At 44.0% G+C, this 19384-nt stretch overlaps 1 protein-coding gene across 5 annotated transcripts in view; it reads left to right on the forward strand.

Moving 5' to 3' along the window:
- Positions 1 to 5879: 5879 nt before the first annotated feature.
- Positions 5880 to 19384, forward strand: part of MLLT3 (MLLT3 super elongation complex subunit) — a 101602-nt gene continuing 88097 nt past the window's right edge. For 4 of the 5 annotated variants that reach the window (XM_060269012.1, XM_035097431.2, XM_060269013.1 and 1 more), the window contains exons 1-2: positions 5880 to 6139; positions 7250 to 7430. In XM_060269012.1, the coding sequence (XP_060124995.1) occupies positions 6128 to 6139; positions 7250 to 7430 (193 nt within the window). In that variant the 5' untranslated portion in view covers positions 5880 to 6127. Of the gene's footprint in view, positions 6140 to 6250; positions 6567 to 7249; positions 7431 to 19384 lie in introns of those variants that run through there. The other variant, XM_035097432.2, reaches the window with a different exon arrangement.

Consider the following 19384-nt stretch of genomic DNA (forward strand, 5'->3'; position numbering starts at 1 on the left):
GTCAATTGAATGAACATCTGCCCACATTCAAAAGCGCAGTTTGTTCAGGCTTTCCTAGCATGTCTACTGTATATCCCAACAAAAATGAATTCTATAAGTATATTTTGGCAATCTGTTGCAACCCAATTGTTAATTTTACCAACCCATGGCTACCTCTTGAATAAGTTAAATCTCAAATTGACCACAGAAATCTGGGATCACTCAGGGTCTTTCAGAAGAGGTCAAGTGAGGACAACAGCTCAAAGATTATTTACGCCATCTGCTGGCAAAATGTATCCTTTCCCATGGGGGCATTGTTTCACATCCAAGAATCACTATTATTATTATTATTATTATTATTATTATTATTATTATTATTATTAAAAACAATAACAATATTTTAAATAGAGTTTCTTGTTTGAAACTTTATTTAATGTATTTTTTAAAAATGCTTGCAAATCAGATGAGAGACTACTATACCTCTTTCAATATGAAAACAAAACAAGCATGTCTCATATAGATTTATATTGGAATACTATATCATGCTTATGGTGCTGGAGGAGACTCTTGAGAGTCCCATGGACTGCAAGAAGATCAAACCTATCCATTCTGAAGGAAATCAGCCCTGAGTGCTCACTGGAAGGACAGATCGTGAAGCTGAGGCTCCAATACTTTGGCCACCTCATGAGAAGAGAAGACTCCCTGGAAAAGACCCTGTTGGGAAAGATTGAGGGCACAAGGAGAAGGGGACGACAGAGGACGAGATGGCTGGACAATGTTCTCGAAGCTACGAACATGAGTTTGACCAAACTGCGGGAGGCAGTGCAAGACAGGAGTGCCTGGCATGCTCTGGTCCATGGGGTCATGAAGAGTCGGACACGACTAAACGACTAAACAACAACTATATCATGTGTGATTTTCTCTTGAAACATTTCTGTGTCTCAATTCAAGAGCCCTCTATTACATACAAAAAACAAAGGGGAGGGAAATTAAGATCTTTCAAAGGATGTCGGGATGAAGCTAGCAAACAGTTCTTAAATAATATTGGATATGCTATTTTCACCCTCTGATCCATCATCACTGGGTGCACTCATTCAATTAGTACATTCTTTGCATTTTTCTTTCTCTTTGTTTCCAAGACTGTATTGCAGGTTCTCCACGAACATCTCTTTGTATGTTTAAAAATCTTTCCTGCCTTTGTTTATTTAAACTCATGTGCTTTCTTATTTGTTTTTCATTGTAGATCTTTCCAAGGGCAAGACCTGTGGAGTCCATCGATGGGAAGGGCAAGTAGCACACTTTTACAGAGTTGTTGCAAGCAGAAGAGATTAAAAAATATTCTGTCAGTTGCGCATTCAAGGCAAAAACTATTATTTTAGCCCTGAATCTACAACTTAATAAATCATTTGGGAAAGTAGTTTCAGTGAATGAAAAGGGAGTTTTGGTGTGCTAATTTACAGGATCAACATACACTGTGAGTCATGGTACTTCATTCCAGAGAAGTCTCATTTGAGTCAGTGTGAATACCGTAAAGACACTTCTTTAGACAGAACTGCAAATTTAAGCTGCAATGTTGAGTTCAGTTAATCTTGAATTAAAGTAAAGGGGAAGTATCTGTAACCACAGTGAACTGCAGCCTAGGCTAAATGGGAGTGATTGATACGATGAGGTCCAAAGTAGTTCCCTTGACTTAGATTATTGAACCCTTCTCAAGTTCTAGTTCTTGCACAAATTCCTAGACTCGCTTCTGAATTTTAAAAATGTAAACAACTATATAACCAAATCCTGTTCATGATTACATGTGTGGTGTAGCGGTTAGAGAGTTGGACTAGGACATGGGACACCCAGGTTCAAATCCCCACTCAGCCGTGCAGCCCAATCATGGTTCTTCCTGCTCTCAGCCTATCCTCTACACCAGGCACCCCCAAACTGGGCCCTCCACATGTTTTGGGACTACAACTCTCATCATCCCTGACCACTGGTCCTGTTAGCTAGGGATGATGGGAGTTGTAGCCCCAAAACATCTGGAGGGCTGAGTTTGGGGGTGCCTGCTCTACTATACCACAGGGTTGTTGTGGGGATTAAATGAGGAGTGGGAAGAACCTTGACCTCCTTGAACACAAAGACAGGATATAAATGCAGTAAAAAAATTATCCCATATGAATGTTTTTCCTATGCAGTTTTCTAATCTTGAATAAATGGATTTTACTCATTGTGAATTTCAGCTTCTTTCATTGTTATAGAATGAATGATGAATTCAGTTTCTATCGCAGGTTTACACAGGGTTCCTAGCAGTCTTTTAAAAAGTCTTTCATTCCTGCTTTGCAGCCATTGGCTGACATTTTGGTGTAAGAGGCAAAGGGCAAGTTTGTGCCACCTCCCCACTGCTGGTTGAACATAAAGAAGCCAAGTGGACTGGCAGCGGAATCTGCTTTTCAACGCTGGTTATCATACAGGTTCTTCAGCTTCATCCAGGGGCAGCAGGCTTCCCTAGGGAGTGCAGGCAATGTGGCACATAGATCTCTGTTCTCCAACTTCTTCACTCCCCCCCCCCCACCTCTCCCTCCAAGTTCTCCAGCTGTCATCAACCCCAGCATCATGGTCAATGGTCCAGGATGATGGGAGCTGAGTGCCAAGTATATCTGGAGGTTTCCCATCCTTACTGTAAGGGCTGGTGCTTATATTCTATTTTGGAAGCTTTTCTACTTGTTTGTCCATGTTATAAATTGATGTCTGAAATGAGGGCACATGGGAGCTTCCGCTGAGACTAGGAAAAATGCATCTTGTGATTCCCCACCTTCCCTGTTATGGAAATAGCTGTAGTAGAACATTTGTGTGAGCACTTAAAGGAATTTGCTGCTGGCTGAGATAACACTTCCACTAACTCTAAGGCCTTATTGTTGCTCTGCTTGAACTTAGGGCCACACACCATATATCGGTACTTTCCTCTTTCTTTCTTTCTTTCTTTCTTTCTTTCTTTCTTTCTTTCTTTCTTTCTTTTAAAAGCAGCCTAGAGAACCTGCAAGTTTCAGCAAAGAAATCAAGATGAGCTGTAGAGGAGACTGCTTGAAAATTTCTTGTTTCTTTCTTTTTGTACATATAACAATTTTATTGAAAGTTTTTTTTAACGTACTAAAGACTAAAACTAAAACTCATTTATAAGAAAACAACAAAAATACACCTAAAAAGAAAAATAATAAAGTGTGTGTGTATATATAGATATATAGATAGGTAGAAAAGAGAGAGAGAAGAATAAAGAGTAACTATAAAGACCCTTTATCACATTTATATTGCGCCTATCATATAATTTATCCACACCTAAGACTCCCCCATCTCTCACCCTATTTCTTGTTTATTTTCTAAGTAGGCACCCTGTTATGTACTGAGCTGAATCCTAGAACAATAGGATTCAGAATCAGCGGGAGCTACCCAATCCAACTCCAGGTGGAAGTGAATCCGCAACCTGATTGGCCTGCTGGAGCAGCCAATCAGGCGGCTGGCAGAAGTGAATCTGCTACCTGATTGGCCTGTAGGAGCAGCCAATCAGGCTGCAGGCAGAAGTCAATCCACAATATAATTGGCCCACAGGTGTAGCCCTGAAGTAGCCAATCACGCAAGGCCCATTGTGTAAATACTGTATATAAGCAGATGGTTTTGGTAAAAGAGCGATTCGTCTTCTCTTCTTCTCCTTGATGAATATGAGCTGAATAAAGAGCATGAAATTCACTCTCGACTCCGAGTATATTTCACACCCCATGCCCTTCTGCAACTAGGCATTCTAGAGAACCGCCAGTGTGGCAGTCTGTCTTTCAGACAAGGTCCTTCACCACGGCTGACTTTCTAATCAAGGCATCCCTGATAAGCTTTCAAGTATCCTGGGAGCTCCATGGAACCTCGTTTAAAAAACAGAGATAAGGAAAGATTTGTTAAAGGTGTGAAACATTTTAACAACTGTAGAAATGGTAGCTTTGGAAGTAAAAAGAGAGAGGGAGAATGTTTTAAAATGATCAAAACCCTTAATAAAAATATATTAAAATAATAATACAGTAATATAAGGATCAGAAAACTGGCAATTCCTATCTTAGCAAAACTGTGGGTTAATTTTAGGTAGTACACTAAAATGTAATCTTGGGTAGTGTAAAGCAGTGGCTGAAAGTTGTCTTGATTCTTGCCCCACAGGAAGATAACCCTTCTGGAAATAAAACAGTGCTGCCACTATTTTCTGTCTCCCCTTTCCCCCACCTCAACAGACCAGACATTAAGCAGCCTTGACTATCTGTCTATCTGGAGAGTATTGGGACAAGCAGATAGCTCCTTGTCCCTCAGGAACTTAACCAGATTACTCCTCTTTAGATGGATTACACTTGCTGATTGCTAAAGCGCCTCAAGTTTCTAATACAACACAGTTTATACCTATTACAGTCAAGAATTAGCTGTATTTGCTATTTTGGGACAGCTACGTCTCTGCACGTGTTCTGAAGAGGGTTTGCTCATGAGAGTTGACATAACAGGATCCAAAGATAAACAGCCTCCAAATCCAGTCTCATTTAGCGCGCTTTAACCAGCAAGGTCTTATTATGAACTGGGCCTTGACTCCAGAACCTATATTTTATGTGGGGCAGGAAAATTAATTCTACAGGCAGCCTCCGAGCATGCACAGGGCGCTTCCTGCCTGCTGCCCAACAACCACAACCCACTTCCACACAATAACTCAAAAGGTGTGAGCTTTGAGAGACGTTTGAGCCTCATAACCTTTCTTTTTAGAAACTGACCACCAGATCATTAATAATATTTGGAGGACGCTGGATGAAGCATATTTATTTTATTAAATATACATCCTGTCTTTCCTCCTGGGAGATGGTATACATGTTATTTCTATCATTCCCTTTTATTCTCACAACAACCTTATAAGGTAGGCTAAGCTGAGCAACAGGGACTGACTCGCAGCTGCCACTGAGCTTTATTAGAGCAGAGGCAGAATTTGAAGCCGGACTTCCTGAGTCCAACATTCATATTGTTACCCCACAGAAACTTTCAAGGAAGCCCCCCCCCTCCTTTTTGTGGTGAAATTGGATCAGCTTAGACATCTATGACATAGAGATCTAAAGACACAATACTTCTACGACTGTTGCATCTCATTAAAGTACATTACACTACACATTGTTTGAACTTCCCGCCCATGGACTTTCTTTCCAGCGAGGGCATTTTCCTTCCCTCCCAAAGGAGTTGCTCCTTAGTGTTTGACTAAAAACAGCTGTTTAAATAGCACTGCAGCAAACATTTCATTCTCAATGTCACTTAAATATTAATTAGTAACTACTGAACTACAATGTTGCACACACACACACACATATAGTGTACATATACTTTCCACTTTCTTATTAAAAAGAAAAGATCTTTGTCTCCCATTTTTAAAAAAAGCACCCAAATCCCAGCCAAGGGAAACTCCAGCCGCTTTGCCTCATCCCGCAAGTGGCCACCCCCATCTCTCCCCCCCCCCCCCGATAGCTGGGGGCTAAAATGGTTGTAGACATTGGATACATTCCAGCAGATTTAATCCGGTTTTTATTGTCAGAGCTCAGCCCTTCACTCCGGAGTCCGGGGCCCCCTCCCTCCTCCCTCCTTCGCCGCCCCTCCGTTTGCAGCGACCTGTTCCCGGGAGGCGCGCCATTGCGCGCGGGGAGCCCCTCTCCGCCTGCCTTGCGCTCCTCTCTTGCGCGCGGGGTTCTCCTTGGGAAAAAGGGAGAGAAAGAAAAAGAAATCCGGGCTGGCGGCGTTTTTCTGATTGGCTCAGCCTGCCTCTTCCCTTCCCTTTCCCCCCCCCCCCTTCTCTTTTTTTTTTTGGCCCGGTGTGGCGTGCGTGCGCGCGCGCGTGTGTGTGTCCGGGCTGGGAACGGGCGGCAGGGCGCATGCTCTGGGTGGCTCTCCGGAGTCCGGGCTGCTGGGGGCTCCGTCTAAGAAGGCAGCGAGCAGGAGAGGCAGACAAGGAAGGAGGAGGCGGAGGAGGAGGAGGAGAAAATCTGAAATAAAGAGCCCGCGTCCGTCCGCCATGGGCTCCCCTCTTCTGCGCGCATTCTCCGCTTCTTCATGAAGTAGAGCCGCAGGGGTGGGGGCGGGCAGAGCAGAGGACCCCCCCGGGCCCCCAGGCATGGCCAGTTCGGTGAGTACACGCAGCACCCCCTTCCTTTTTTCTCCTCCTCCTCCTCCTTGCAGCGCTGCTGCTGCTGCCCAGACGCCGTTTAGGGCTTGCCAATTAGGTTGGTGGCGGGGGAATTTTTCCTCTCCTCCCCCCTTTCCCTTTTCCCTCGGCTTCCTCTCTTTCCTTGCACACCCCCGTCCCCCCTCCCCTCCACCCCACCTCCTCCAGCTCTTTCTGTGCAATTGCACGAAGCTGCCGGGCGCGCGCATGCACGCACACACCCGCGCGCACCGTGGAGGCGGATAATAATCCAGCCATATTTCTGCAGCAGCAGCAGCAAGCAGGCGAGCCTGGCTGCCGCCGCCGTTGCAAGCAGCCATCCGCCGGGGGAGCCGTGAGTACCGGGCAGGCGACTGGCTCGCTGCTCCCGAAGGCGCCTCTCAGGATGGTGCGTTCGCCCCGGCGTGGCTCCCTCTCTGACAGCCGGCGGCACCCCACCCCGGGCACTCCCCCCCTTTCCCCCCCTACATGCAACCAGGCGTGTGTATGTGTGTGTGTGTGCGTGCGCGCAATATCTAGGTGGAAGCGTTCCCCCTCTCTTCTCTTTATTTGCATTACTTAAATCACCGCGCCTCCTCCTCGTTTCCCCCTTTCCGATTGTTCTGCTCTTATTCTGGATGCGAGCTCTAGCCTGGGCAGTGCACACATTTTTAAAAATGTGCAACCGGAATGCCAAGCAGAATGACATCCCCACTGTGAATGCAAAGAGCCCGGCATAGGATGGTGATTATTAGGTTTTATAGATATAATATGGTCAGGATGCATTTCCTCCAAGAGAGAGATCCAGGCTTCCCTTCCTATTAATTTCTTACCCATTCAATCCCCAGCCCTCTTCTTGCTGGCTACATTCCGTTACAATTGCAGCTGTTCCAGCTGTGGAGATGCCTTCCGAAAGGTTGCACCCACCTTAAGTGGACAAGCTGTTTTCTTTGTGTGTGTTTTCTTCTTGTCCTCCCCCCCCCCAGCTTGAAATCTGCAAGAGTTGGGGTGTGGGGGGTGTGGTGGGTCCTTGTTTTCCCTCTCCTGCTCATTGTTATGTATGTGTGTCTCTCTCCGTCTCTTTCTCTCTAGTGTGCTGTTCAGGTGAAACTGGAGCTTGGGCACCGAGCCCAGGTGAGGAAGAAACCCACGGTGGAGGGTTTTACCCATGATTGGATGGTGTTCGTCAGAGGACCGGAGCATAGCAACATTCAGCACTTTGTGGAGAAAGTCGTCTTTCACTTGCATGACAGCTTCCCGAGGCCAAAAAGAGGTAGGGCTTCGGCACAAAGGTGTCTTGATAAATCCCCTTTTAATGTGTTTGCATAAGGGGGGGGGGCAAAGGAAACAATCGCCTTTCTAACTCTTGACTTTGCTTGCATGTTCTGAGGTGGTCAAAGGATTACAGCCAGGGCTCGAGCTTTGCAGAGGATTTCCTGATGGGAAAGGACCCTCAGGTGCAACAAGGGAGAGGGAGACTCTCTTTATAATCTCTTGGATTTTGAAGTTTACAGCTGGTGGGCTTCCTGCGTTTTCAGGCAGGGAAACAATACCAGACTTATGCGATTTATTCCTGTGATTTATTCCTGTCCCTTGCTTGGTTGTTGCTGCAATGATCTTTAATCTCTGTTGCCTGTGACTGCAGTTTCACTGGGCAAAGGTTGTGTTCAGTTTTGAGGGCTGTAGTTCCCCCCCCCCCCGTTGTTCTCATTAACAGTCTTTATGGTTTCTACCTCTCATTGGAAGGCATAATTTTGATTAAGGGTGTTTGTTTATTGCTAACTCTTCCTTCCTTCACCACCTTTTGTACATTCTAGAGTTTGTTCTTGAAGAGTAAATATACTTACGTAAATATAGGTAAATTGAGGGAAGAATGACCTAAAAGTGTGGGATGTTACAAGTTCTGAGATGAATATGTGCTTAGCTCCTGTTTCTACTTTTGCCTTTTGGGTTGTGGTCTTGGCTTTGTGTGGTCATTAGAATACACTTAAATGAAACATTTTAAATGCTTAAGTGGTGCTAACATTCAAATGGGATGAGACTGATATTTCCTTTTGTTTTCAGAGGTTTAGGAAGCCTTTGTTTCCAGTTCTGTTTTCTTTGAACTCGGAGCTGTTGTCTTGGCTGTTTTAGTTGGATTAGTGGAGGTAACAGTACAAACACAATAAGGTACTTTGTTTGTGAACAGGTTTGTTTATCTAAGAAAACTAGGTGGTTAGTAGTTATCTCCCGTCTGATCTGTAATCTTTATTGGCATCTAGAACTCCTGCAAACTCTTAGAATAGCGTCCTAATGAATCTATTCTTCTTAGAGCTGTCTTGAGAACACTGAAAACACAGAAGTACTAAAAAAAGGAGAAAGGAGAGAACGTGTTAAGCCTTTGTATAAGGCTTATACAAGGCTTGTACTTTGAATGGTACCTTTTTATGTTTCCCAGACACCAAATACCGGTAGTATAAGGTGTCTCCTCCCCCCCCCCCCAGCTTAATTTCTTTTTGAAAACTTGCAAAGTTGTTGAATATTATTTTGCTTGCTTCTCCTCTTCCTGTAAGTATTTCTTGTACAATTCCAGGTTCATTTATGCTATCCTGTTGGTCTTGGGGTTTTTTTTCATTGTCCAATAGCTTTTCTATACCATTATTTCCCTTTGTTATTGCTGTTTCAAAATATCCATGCGGAAGAGTCACTCCCCTTGTGTTCTCTTTATTGCTCCACCCCCACCAATGTGTGCTTAAAAATGTATTTCCAGGAGATGTCGGGATGCAATAAGATGGAGTTTATTTTCCTTTTTTGCGCCGTAAAAGAAGTGAGACACAGAACCGATGGCAGCAAGTTGCTTGGCTTTTCTCCTTTATGGGATGATCCTGGGCACTTTTACCCATTTAAAATAAGTGGGACTTGCTTCTAGATAAATACTCGTAAGATTGCAGCCTTAATCTTAGAGCTAATTTTTGTGTTCTGTCACAAACCACCGCCACCTATCTGCTTGGGTTTCCTAGGCTTAATTATTATTATTTGTCCAGCCTGAGGGAACTTGCATCTCCAGTGCAGACGTAGGGATTGTTGCTAGGTGTGGAGTGTGTCATGTTTGCGAAGAGATGCAAACCTGCTGCTGGCGGCAGAAAGTTCTTGGATGTCTACTTGGTGCTGCTGAGTCTCCTTTTTTCGTTTCCTTCCCTGCAGGCATTGTACTAAGATGCTTGTGTAATGCTGATTTGGTGGTTATTATTATTATTTGCGTGCGATTTTTTTCCATGTGACAATTGCTAGGAAAAATGCCAGCTCACATAGCCTGGAAGAGGACTCAGTCATATTGTAATTACGCATGACTCAGAACATAAGAGAACTGTTCTCTATTCACTGGGGACATGTAGCAGAGAGTTAAAGCTGTACTAAATATGCCACTCACCTGTGCAGTTGACTTCAGCTTTTGTGGCCTAACAAAACTAATGAGATGCCAGAAAGATTTCTGGCCATGTCTGACCTCCTTTGAGTCAAAGGGCAGAGGATGGGTGCTCTCTAGTGATCCTTCCAATTTGTTTTAGCAACCCAACATTTACTTCCTGTTAAAATCTGTACCCAAAAATGTCCTTTATGAGTGAAAGAGGTTTACCTTTGTTTTTGTGATTGCATGAAACTGATTTGTGAAAGCAGCTCACATTTTATCCTTGACTACTAGAAACACTCCTCTGTTGCACTTAGAATATTTACAGTAAAATATGAGACTATATTTCTCTATGAAAATATTACTGATCATTGGACATTGTGCATTTTGCCCTTTGCAATACTGCATTGAATTTGCTATTTACTGCTTGGCTTAAAACAACTTAGTGGTAGGATTTGTTTTGTTTTTGAGAGGGTATGAAATATTGCCATATTGAGGCTTGGCGCTTCTGAATTCTCCAACTCCTCCCCAAGAGTTATACCTTACTGGTGGTGTGCAGCTGCATCAGTAACCCTGTACTTGATGTGTCTGTTCGGCTGAAAAATCATTGGTGTCAATTTATCATCTGAGGGGCTTACGGTTATTCTGGGTCCAGTTTGGCATTTGTTTTTTGAACAATGAGAACTCTCTTATACTGTGAAATAGTTGCATGCATTTCCTTTATGTGTAAATAGAAAAAGAGGTGTTTCCATAAGAGATTACTTCTACTTACATGTTTAAGGGTTATGTTAGCACTAGATAGTATTTCTCAAGCACTTCCTAGCTCATACTTCAAAGCATTCTGGGATATCCCTTAGATCAGGGGTAGGCCCAATCGCCTTCTCAATCCAGCCCACGGATGGTCCAGGAATCAGTGTGTTTTTACATGAATAGAATGTGTGCTTATATTAAAAATGCATCTCTGGGTTCTTTGTGGGGCATAGGAATTTGTTCATATTTTCCCCCCAAAATATAGTCCGGCCTACCACATGGTCTGAGGGACAGTGGACCGGCCCATGGCTGAAAAAGGTTGCTGACCCCTGCCTTAGGTAGTTATGTTCCCCTTAGCATCAAAAGACATTGTAAGTCTTGTGGGGAATCTTATAAATGTGCAACTTATTACAGGTTGTGATTGAATGAATCTTTTGTTTACACTTGTTGTCTGCCTCCTACGGATGCACTGCTGTTATAATTGGTTTACAATCTTGATTCTGTTGAAGAAAATTGAGAGGCTTGATCTTGCATGAATGGAAGGGTTTGTTTGCTGCTGCACATAATGGCACATACTGGCAAATGGAAGAGTATCCGCATTCATTGTTACTTTTTATGTGTTTTGTGAGGGTGATTATATGAATCAGCAAAGTGGTGGATTTGGTTTGTCTTCACAACAGGAAGAGAACCTCTTATGATGTCCATAGAAAAGTAGGAATAACCCTTAAAGCCCGTCTTATTCATAAAATGACATTATTGAAAGATGAGGTTCTTTAATACCTATTTGGCAGACATGCTTAAGGTTGCCATTAGTGTATCTTTTTGCCTGTTTAACAGGAAGCATGTAGCAACTCTTCATCTTGAACATAAAGTGCACAGTGGCTTTTAGAAAATTTATACTACCTGGTTTTGTATGATTGTCTTTTAAAACATCCATTAGTATTTAATGAAGTCTAGGCTTGCTTACACAATTATAAAGTGTACTTCCTTAATGTAAATGGTGTTAAATAGAATAGAGGGGAACCTCTCTATCCAAGGAATTGCTTTTGCTTTGCGCCTTGTTTCTTCACCTTGCAGAGATTGTTCTCCCCCTCCTCCGTCCATAAAACAAATGGATCAAGCGCTGGGAATATTTTTGTTTACAGGTGCCAAATCTTAAGAATAAAAACATCTTGGTTTGTTTAAAACATGCAAGTTTTATGGTATGATCTCAAGGCACACGAGACTACCATCTTGCTGAAGCTACCGTGTTTCCCCCTTTTTAATACGTAGTCAAAAAGTAAGCCATGGCAGGGTTTTTAATCATTTGAGAAATGTAAGACATACCCCGAAAATAAGCCATACTTCCGCGATGTGCGGAGCAAGACCACTGAGCGCCCCAACCAGCTAGCGGGACCCAGCATGCTGGCTGCAACAGGAGGAGGAAGCCTGCTGGGTCGGGTCGGTGCCCGGAAGCGGTGGCTGCAGCTGCAGCGCCGATAAAGCGTGCAGCAGTGCCGCACGGAGCACCGAGGGCACAAGCCAGCAGGACCCAGCTCCTGCAATGCCGGCCATGGCAGGAGGAGGAAGCCTGCCAGGTCGGGTTGGCGCTCGGAAGTGGCGGCGGCTGCAGCGCTGACAAAGTGCGAAGCAGCGCTGCACACTCTGTGTGTGTGTGTGTGCGTCCGTCTCTTTCTCTGTGTGTGCGTGCGCGTCTCTCTCTCTCCCTGTGCGTCTTTCTCTCTCTCTCCCCCTGTGTGCGCGTCTGTCTCTCTCTGTATGTTTGTGATCGCGTCTCTCTCCCCCCCCTCCCCGACAGAGAAAAGGTGCCGCGCAGGTTCCTCTTTGGCTCATCATTCAGCTGCCCTGGCCTCCTTGCCGAGAGCTGACGCCGCTCCTCTCCCCCTCCTTCCCGCACGGAGCACCAAGGGCACGAGCGTCAGGAGGAAAGAGAGAGGGGCTCGTTGCTTGCGGAGGGAAAAGCGTGGGCTCGTTTCAGGTTTACCTCACAGCTGAGGGGGCAGCAGGGGCCAAGCACCTTCCCACCCCTCCCCAGAGCCCAGCCCGCAGGCTGTTCCCCTCAGGAAATGCGGCTCTTCCCGTCCCCGAGGAGAGCCGCCGGCCCTGGAGCGCCTCTCTGCCGCCCGAGGCTCTCGAAAGGCCGCCTCAGAAGCAGGCAGCTCCCTTACGCCATCTCCGTATCCCGCCGGCGGGGTTACTCAACCCGTTCGGCAGGACTGCCCCCGCCCCCGCCTCTTTGCAGAGTTTGTGCAGCTTGTGCGGCTCTGCCTAACTTCTTGCGCGGCAGGCAGGCGGGCGTCCTCCCATCGGCGCGGCGAGCTTTGCAGAATCGGGTGCTGCAACTCGGAAGCCGGCCAGGCGAAGCTTAGCTGCCAATCAAAAGGACAGGGGTGTACGCAAGACGTTCTCCTTAGTTGCTTGGACCAGTTTGGTGATGGTGATAATGATGCCCTTTGTTGAATCGGTAGAATTGTAGAGTTAGAAGGGACCCTCGGGGGTCATCTAGTCCAACCCCCTACAATGCAAAAATCTCAGCTAGGTCATACATGGCAGGTGGCCATCCAGCCTCTGCTTAAAAGCCTCCAAGGAAGGAGAGCCCTTGACTCAGGATGGGTAGGAGGGGAAAGGGAGAGAATAGAAGAGGCAGAAAACGGAAAGGACCATAACAAAGTGGCAGAGCACCCTGTGCTCTGTATGCATAAGGATCCCAGGTTTAACCCCCAGGTACCCCCAAGTTTGAAATCCTGGAGAGCTGCTGCCAGCCTGGTTGACAGCAATAATGGTAGAGGACACACGTAGCATTAAAAAATCCCAGTTTCAATTGCTGCAATTGCTTGCTATGTATTATGTATTGTATTTAAATAATCTCCTTATTTTCTTGTTTCATTTAATGGATGTTATGTACATCATGTTGTGCATTATGTTACAGTATTATGTTGTAAAACCTGGATAGCTCAGTTGGCTAGAGTGTGGTGCTGATAATGCGCGTGGAAGAGAGCGCTGAGCATCCTGAGCCAGTGGGACCCAGTTGTACCGGCACTTTAAAAAAAAGAAAGAAAAAAAGACACCCCCTGAAAATAAGCCACCGTGTGTTTTTTTGAGGGAAAAAAGTTATAAGACGGTGTCTTAAAAAAGGGGAAACACGGGTAACAGGTCTTGGTTTAGCCAGTACCTGCCTGGGAATCAAAATGCTGTTCCATTTGTGCAGTAGAACTCCCTTTTATTACTTTATTCTTTTTATATATTATAAATAATGATAATAATAATTTATATACCACTTGATTTTTTAAAACAACAACCTCGAAGCAGTTTACAAATAGAATAAATTTATTAGTAATAGCAAAACATCCAAAAAAATTAAAGCAAACAAACTAAAAATTCATCTGCATTCTAGATATCTGCTTAGGCTTGCCTAAACAAAAATGTTTTTAGCAGGTGCCGAAAAGAGTTCAGTGAAGGTGCTTGCCTAATATAAATAGGCAGGGGACTCTAAAGTTTAGCTGCCACTGCACTAAAGGCTCAATTTCTTACAGATGTGGAACAGGTATAATGTGGTGTTGTAATGGGATAAGTTCCGCAGATTGAAGTGGTCGAGAGGACATACAGTACTGTATATGGCAAAGAGGGATAAGTTCTCCCACCTCTCCTCTCCAATCCCCTCTGCATCCTCAGAATCTGCCCTAGAGAGGTAGGGGATTCTCTGGCCATATTTTGGGTGTGCAAGAGGAGAGGAAGGGGAAGTCCCTTGCAGAGTGTTGGCTGGCACCCAAAATGCAGAAAATAGCAGCCACTTGGTACTTACTGGGCGTTGCTCGATGTGCCAGCTCCACAATGCTAGGGATGCTCACGTGCAGTGTTAGAAACTAGGGTATATAAGATAGGCACCAAACAGCACCTTGAATCTGGGTTGCAGTTGCCGCAACGGATTGTCTATTGCCAGGGGCAGGGCCGGCCCTACGGCAAGGCTGGGTGGCACAGGGCACCGGGCCGCCGGGGGGGGGGTGCCGCTCTGCTGCGCCCGCGGCAGCCGCACCGGGAAACGGGGTGGGGGGGCGCCGGAGGGATCTTCGCACCAGGGCGCCAGATTTGCTTAAGATGGCCCTGGCCAGGGGGTTGGACTAAATGAACCTTTGGGTCCCTTACACCGCTGCAGTTCTATGATCTTAACTACATTGCTTGACTGTAGCTTGCTCTTACAACAATTCACTTGTCCCAGGGTGCAAGGAGGAGAAACGCGCACACAATGGAAATGGAATTAACTATGGACCAAGGCAGAGATTTTAAAACTGTGGTCCCCTTCCTGGCACCCATAAATCTCCATGGAGTTACAATTGGACCCATGGCAGTAGCCAAGCACACCTGGCGCCTGGCTAATTTTGAACACTGCTCACCTGAGGGCAGTTCTGAAAGGGTGGTGTTAAGTGTACTTGTTTGTGTGTGTACATGAACCCTTGCAAGTTGCAACCAAACCCCTGGGTAAGATGCAGTTGTACTATATAACTTTTCTACTTGTGGCAACTCCCCTCACAATTAGGAACCGTGCTATGTCCCTGTCACCAGTTTCACCACTGGTGCCTGCAGTTTCTGTTTTGGTATTTGATTTGGCATGGTGGGTTGTTGCTTCTGCAGGTCTGGGGTGGTGTGTTGTGAACACAGCTGGCATTGTTCCTCGCTATTGTTAGGCTTATTTAACACAAAACTGCAGATACAAGACCATATTATTCAGCTAAATAATGGTGTGAGCACAGGGATTATCACAGTGCACTGGGACTTTGCCCTGTTGGTGCCCTGGGCCCATCCCCAAATCAGCTCCAGAGAATTGGGGACCGCCCCCCCAAAAAAACAGATTCAGGAGCTGCATAGGGGAGGGTGGCAGAAGAGGGCAGGACATTCTGTTGTACAAGGACAAATTCAGTCACTGATGGGACCTTAACCATAGTGCTATGTTGAATGCAACCCAAAGAATACAGCCACTCCTCGCCCCCTTTGTTAATGGTGGCAGGCTCATACTCTTGCGTTTGAGATACCAAAGTCTAGTACATCACTTTTTTGCATGAGAAAACACTTGTGTGAGGGTTGTTCCACGTAAACCCTGAACCTAGGAGTAGAGAAACCACATGGAGGCTTTTATTTCAGTGAAGCGGTAAGCAAGTTTTTTTAAATAAACAAACTAAAAAAGAAAATATCTGGTCCTCCAGATGTTCCTGGACTCAAGCTCTCACCGGGTGTGGCCAGGATTACTTGAGGGTGGTGGCAGTTGCAATTCAACAGTATCTAGAAGACCACAGTTTCCCCACTCCTGCTCTGAATATGTAAGTCTGACTCCAACAAATGCAAATTCATACATTGTGCAGCTGAACTCGCTAGGGAGTCAAGTTTGGCTGCAACTTTTTCCATGCTTGCCACGATGGGTGGAACAGCCTTCTGACAATCTTTGTTGAAATGCAAACTTTACTGTCTCATTTCTGACATTACACCAAACCATAGTTTGTAGTAATCCTTGTCTAGAACCCACACTATGATTTTACCTTCGAAGCATACAGGCAAATAGATTGCGGGGGAGGAAGAAGCAATTTCGCAGACCCTTTTCTACACTGCAAAGGCCATATTTTGATTTGTTAATTCAGGAGTTTTGCTGAATCAAAGTTAAATTTATCTGAAGGCAGCCCTGTTTAGGGAAGCTTTTAATATTTAATGCTGTACTGTTTTAATACTCAATTGGGAGCCGCCCAATAAATATATAAATAATAAATTATTAGTAGTAATTAATTATAATAATAATAAATTATAAATAATTATTACTATTATTATTAACCATGTTTTGTTATGTTTGTCTGTTTCTGGCCTGGTGTGCACATCATGCTAAGTCAAAGCATTGCTTAATGTGGCACTGAAGGGGCAAGCTTTTGTCTTTTGGAATTGTAGAGGGACAGATCCCAAGCACTACAGTGGTACCTTGGTACTCGAACGGTTTGGCTCCCAAATGCCGCAAATCTGGAAGTGTGTATTCTGGTTTCTGAACATTTTTCGGAAGCCAAACATCCAGTGCTGTTTCCGAGGCTCCCAATTGAGTTCAGGAAGCTCCTGCAGCCAATCAGAAGCTGCACCTTGGTTTTCAAACCGTTTCGGGAGTCGAACGGACTCCCAGAACGGGTTAAGTTCGAGAACCTAGGTACCACTGTATTGATTTGGGTCTGTTTAAAAGCAGTTTACCAAATTGCTACGAGGTATAACATTGACTAAGGGCGCATCTCCTCCTCCTACTTTTTCAAACCTTGGAACCCAGGATTGTGAATGCTTTAGAACCAACCCTCTCCTTGTTGGTATGTGATAACTCACCACGCCGGTGCTGTCCCCGATTCACGTTGTGCGTTCCTGGATATTGTGATGGAATTTATTGGCCCTGCCTTCTTTTAATCAGAGAGCTGGGATTGAGACATCAGAAACCAAGGTTCAAGTTCTGTGTCTGTCACCAAGTGACGTTGGTAGGCAGAGGGATTCAGTGGGGGAGAAGGAACATTGTGTAAGATTCCTGTACACCAGTTGCCATAACTTGATGATGTAACTTGCATACTGATATTTCTAATTCTTACAGCTGACAGTGGTTTGGTATACGTGGAGGTGCATGCACACAGACAGGCACATGCGCATCCATGTGTTAAATAAATGCTGGGCACTGTTTTTTAAAAAATTAATGTAAATGTGATATAATTACCTATTTGAAACCAATCATTTGTATTTTTGTCCATCCAGACACCGCAGTTGCTGACTGGAATTAGTTCTGGTTTGGCTAAGGATTATATAATCTTTGTCTGCTCAAGAGAGTTGTCCCACAAGTGTGCAGTGCCTTTCATTGTTCATATGTTCTGTCTTTCTAAATTACTCATCAGGCTTCTTTGCGAACTCTTCTTCCTAATTTGGGACATGTAGCCCTGGCTCAATTTCTTGGCAAATACACTAACTTGCATGCCACTTGCAGATTAAAAACACACACACACACAAGATTGTCTGACTATCCTTAGAAAGACCTTTGAGATTAATGGGTCCTGACTGAAGAAAATTATGTTTAAACAGAATGGCAAATTAAATACAATTGCTCAAGACGTAATTCAATGTCAGTGTAATATGTCATAGTTTCCATTAGGGATGGATAGACAAGCCAACCTATTTATTTTCCGTGTAAATTTTGCATTTGCTCACTCTTATGTCCATTCCTCAATGAGTTTTGTTTGTTTGTTTAAAAACACAGAAACGTTGCATTTTAATTATACGCATTTTATATACGTTCTTCTAAAATGCTCATTTTTGGACTGAAAATGCACCACAAAATTTGTAGAAGTGAGTTAAGCTGTGTTCGACTCCACATACAATTATAAGATTGAGAAATCAGGTCAGTTCACCTTAAAATGTGGAATGAACAAATTTATTCGCCATCCCTACTTGCCATAGCAGCATAAAACCCCTTTAAAAATTACATTATTCTTTAAGAGGGCACCACACAGTGTAGGACCCTCACATATATACCCAGTAAAAAAGAAAACCACTCTTTGCGAAATCCACAGCTATATTCTACATCAATTCATTTCACCATTTTAATACACATAATTGATTTGGTCTAATCACACACTAAGTGCTTAAAATATAAATGTGCTGTACCACAAAATAATTTCCAGCATAAAGATTTGCATTACGGAATCATAAAGATTCCCAGCAAATAAACTCTGTGGTATATTGTGACCGTGCAGTATATCAATTAACTGTGTCTCACAATCCCGTCACGTTTTTGGTGGTAATTGCAATATTTCATGTACTCTTTTGATGATATATTTTGACAACGAATACAGAAAAATAGGCTGTGCTTGTATTCAGTTTGATTTGTATGCCGTACAGCACTATAAACGTGATATACCTGATGGTTACATTTCCTACTAAAAGTTAAATGTTACTCTTTGCCTGGCAAAGTAACTCTGCAAGATGTTCAGGGCAGTAAAAGTTAGCACAGCGCACAAAATATATTGTCAAGCTGACAATCCATGGGATAATTTTTGCTTTCATTTCAGCAAAGGGGAATGGATAATAAAATAACTATGGTTTGGTTTCTTAAAAACAGAACAGTGTGTTAAATCAATTCCGTGTGTTTGGTTTTGCATTAAAACATAGTGAATCGGTGCTATCATTGTTGCTGGGGAGCAGAGAATTTTGCACAGTTAATAGTTTTATAGTTGCTAGTTCTGGGCAAAATGTTTTGTTTTGGTTTCTCCCCCCCCCCCCCCCCGCCGCCAATAATGATGGGAGCTGCAAATTTGCAGAAACTATTGATGATGCAAATATAAAAATGTGTGGATCATCTGTGTTCTGATCATCTGTTGAAATCTCTTTTGAGCTCTAGCATTTTAGATGCTGTAAAATCAAATAGAATCACAGAATAAATGAAGCTTAATAAGTTTTAATATAAAATTGAGGTTAAGATGTTCAGAATTCCTAAGTTTTGTTCTCCGTTTTGTTACACTTTTCTCAGCACACACTTACATGACTCCCCATTTTGGAATAGTTTTGACAGTGAAGCACTCTGGGAAGGAGGACTTCCATTCCTGACTTCCAGCCTGCGGTAGTTTTGCAATCCTTGAAAAATAAAGTTCTCCCAACCCCTTCGTCTGAACCAATCTGAAGGGTCATGGGGTGGGGAGGAAGAGGAGAAGCCCCTTTGCACTAGCAAGTCTCCTCTGACTCCAGCTAGCACAACCTATTTCTATTTTTCTCTGGGTATACTGAGGAACTTCATTAAGGTGATTTTGAACAAGACATTGTAAAACGTAGCATCTCCAGTATTTTTACACTGACTGCATCTATGGTCCAGAGTGCTTTTTATCAGATTAGGTTTGCTGTGTGAGCTTCAACCCTAACTGAATCAAGAGAGCCTGGCCTTAGTGATCCAGTCTCTGGTTTAAAGTTAATGCTATGCACTTTTCACGAGTTTGCCTTTTGGAAACTGCACTTAGTTAAGAACATATCTGCTAAATTACGGAGGTAGGGAATTATGGCCGTATTGTGCTGGTCCTACACTGCTTGCTGTGACTTTTAATCCATGGGGA

The sequence above is a fragment of the Zootoca vivipara genome, chromosome 16 (assembly GCF_963506605.1).
Source record: "Zootoca vivipara chromosome 16, rZooViv1.1, whole genome shotgun sequence".
Taxonomy (NCBI): Eukaryota; Metazoa; Chordata; class Lepidosauria; order Squamata; family Lacertidae; genus Zootoca; species Zootoca vivipara.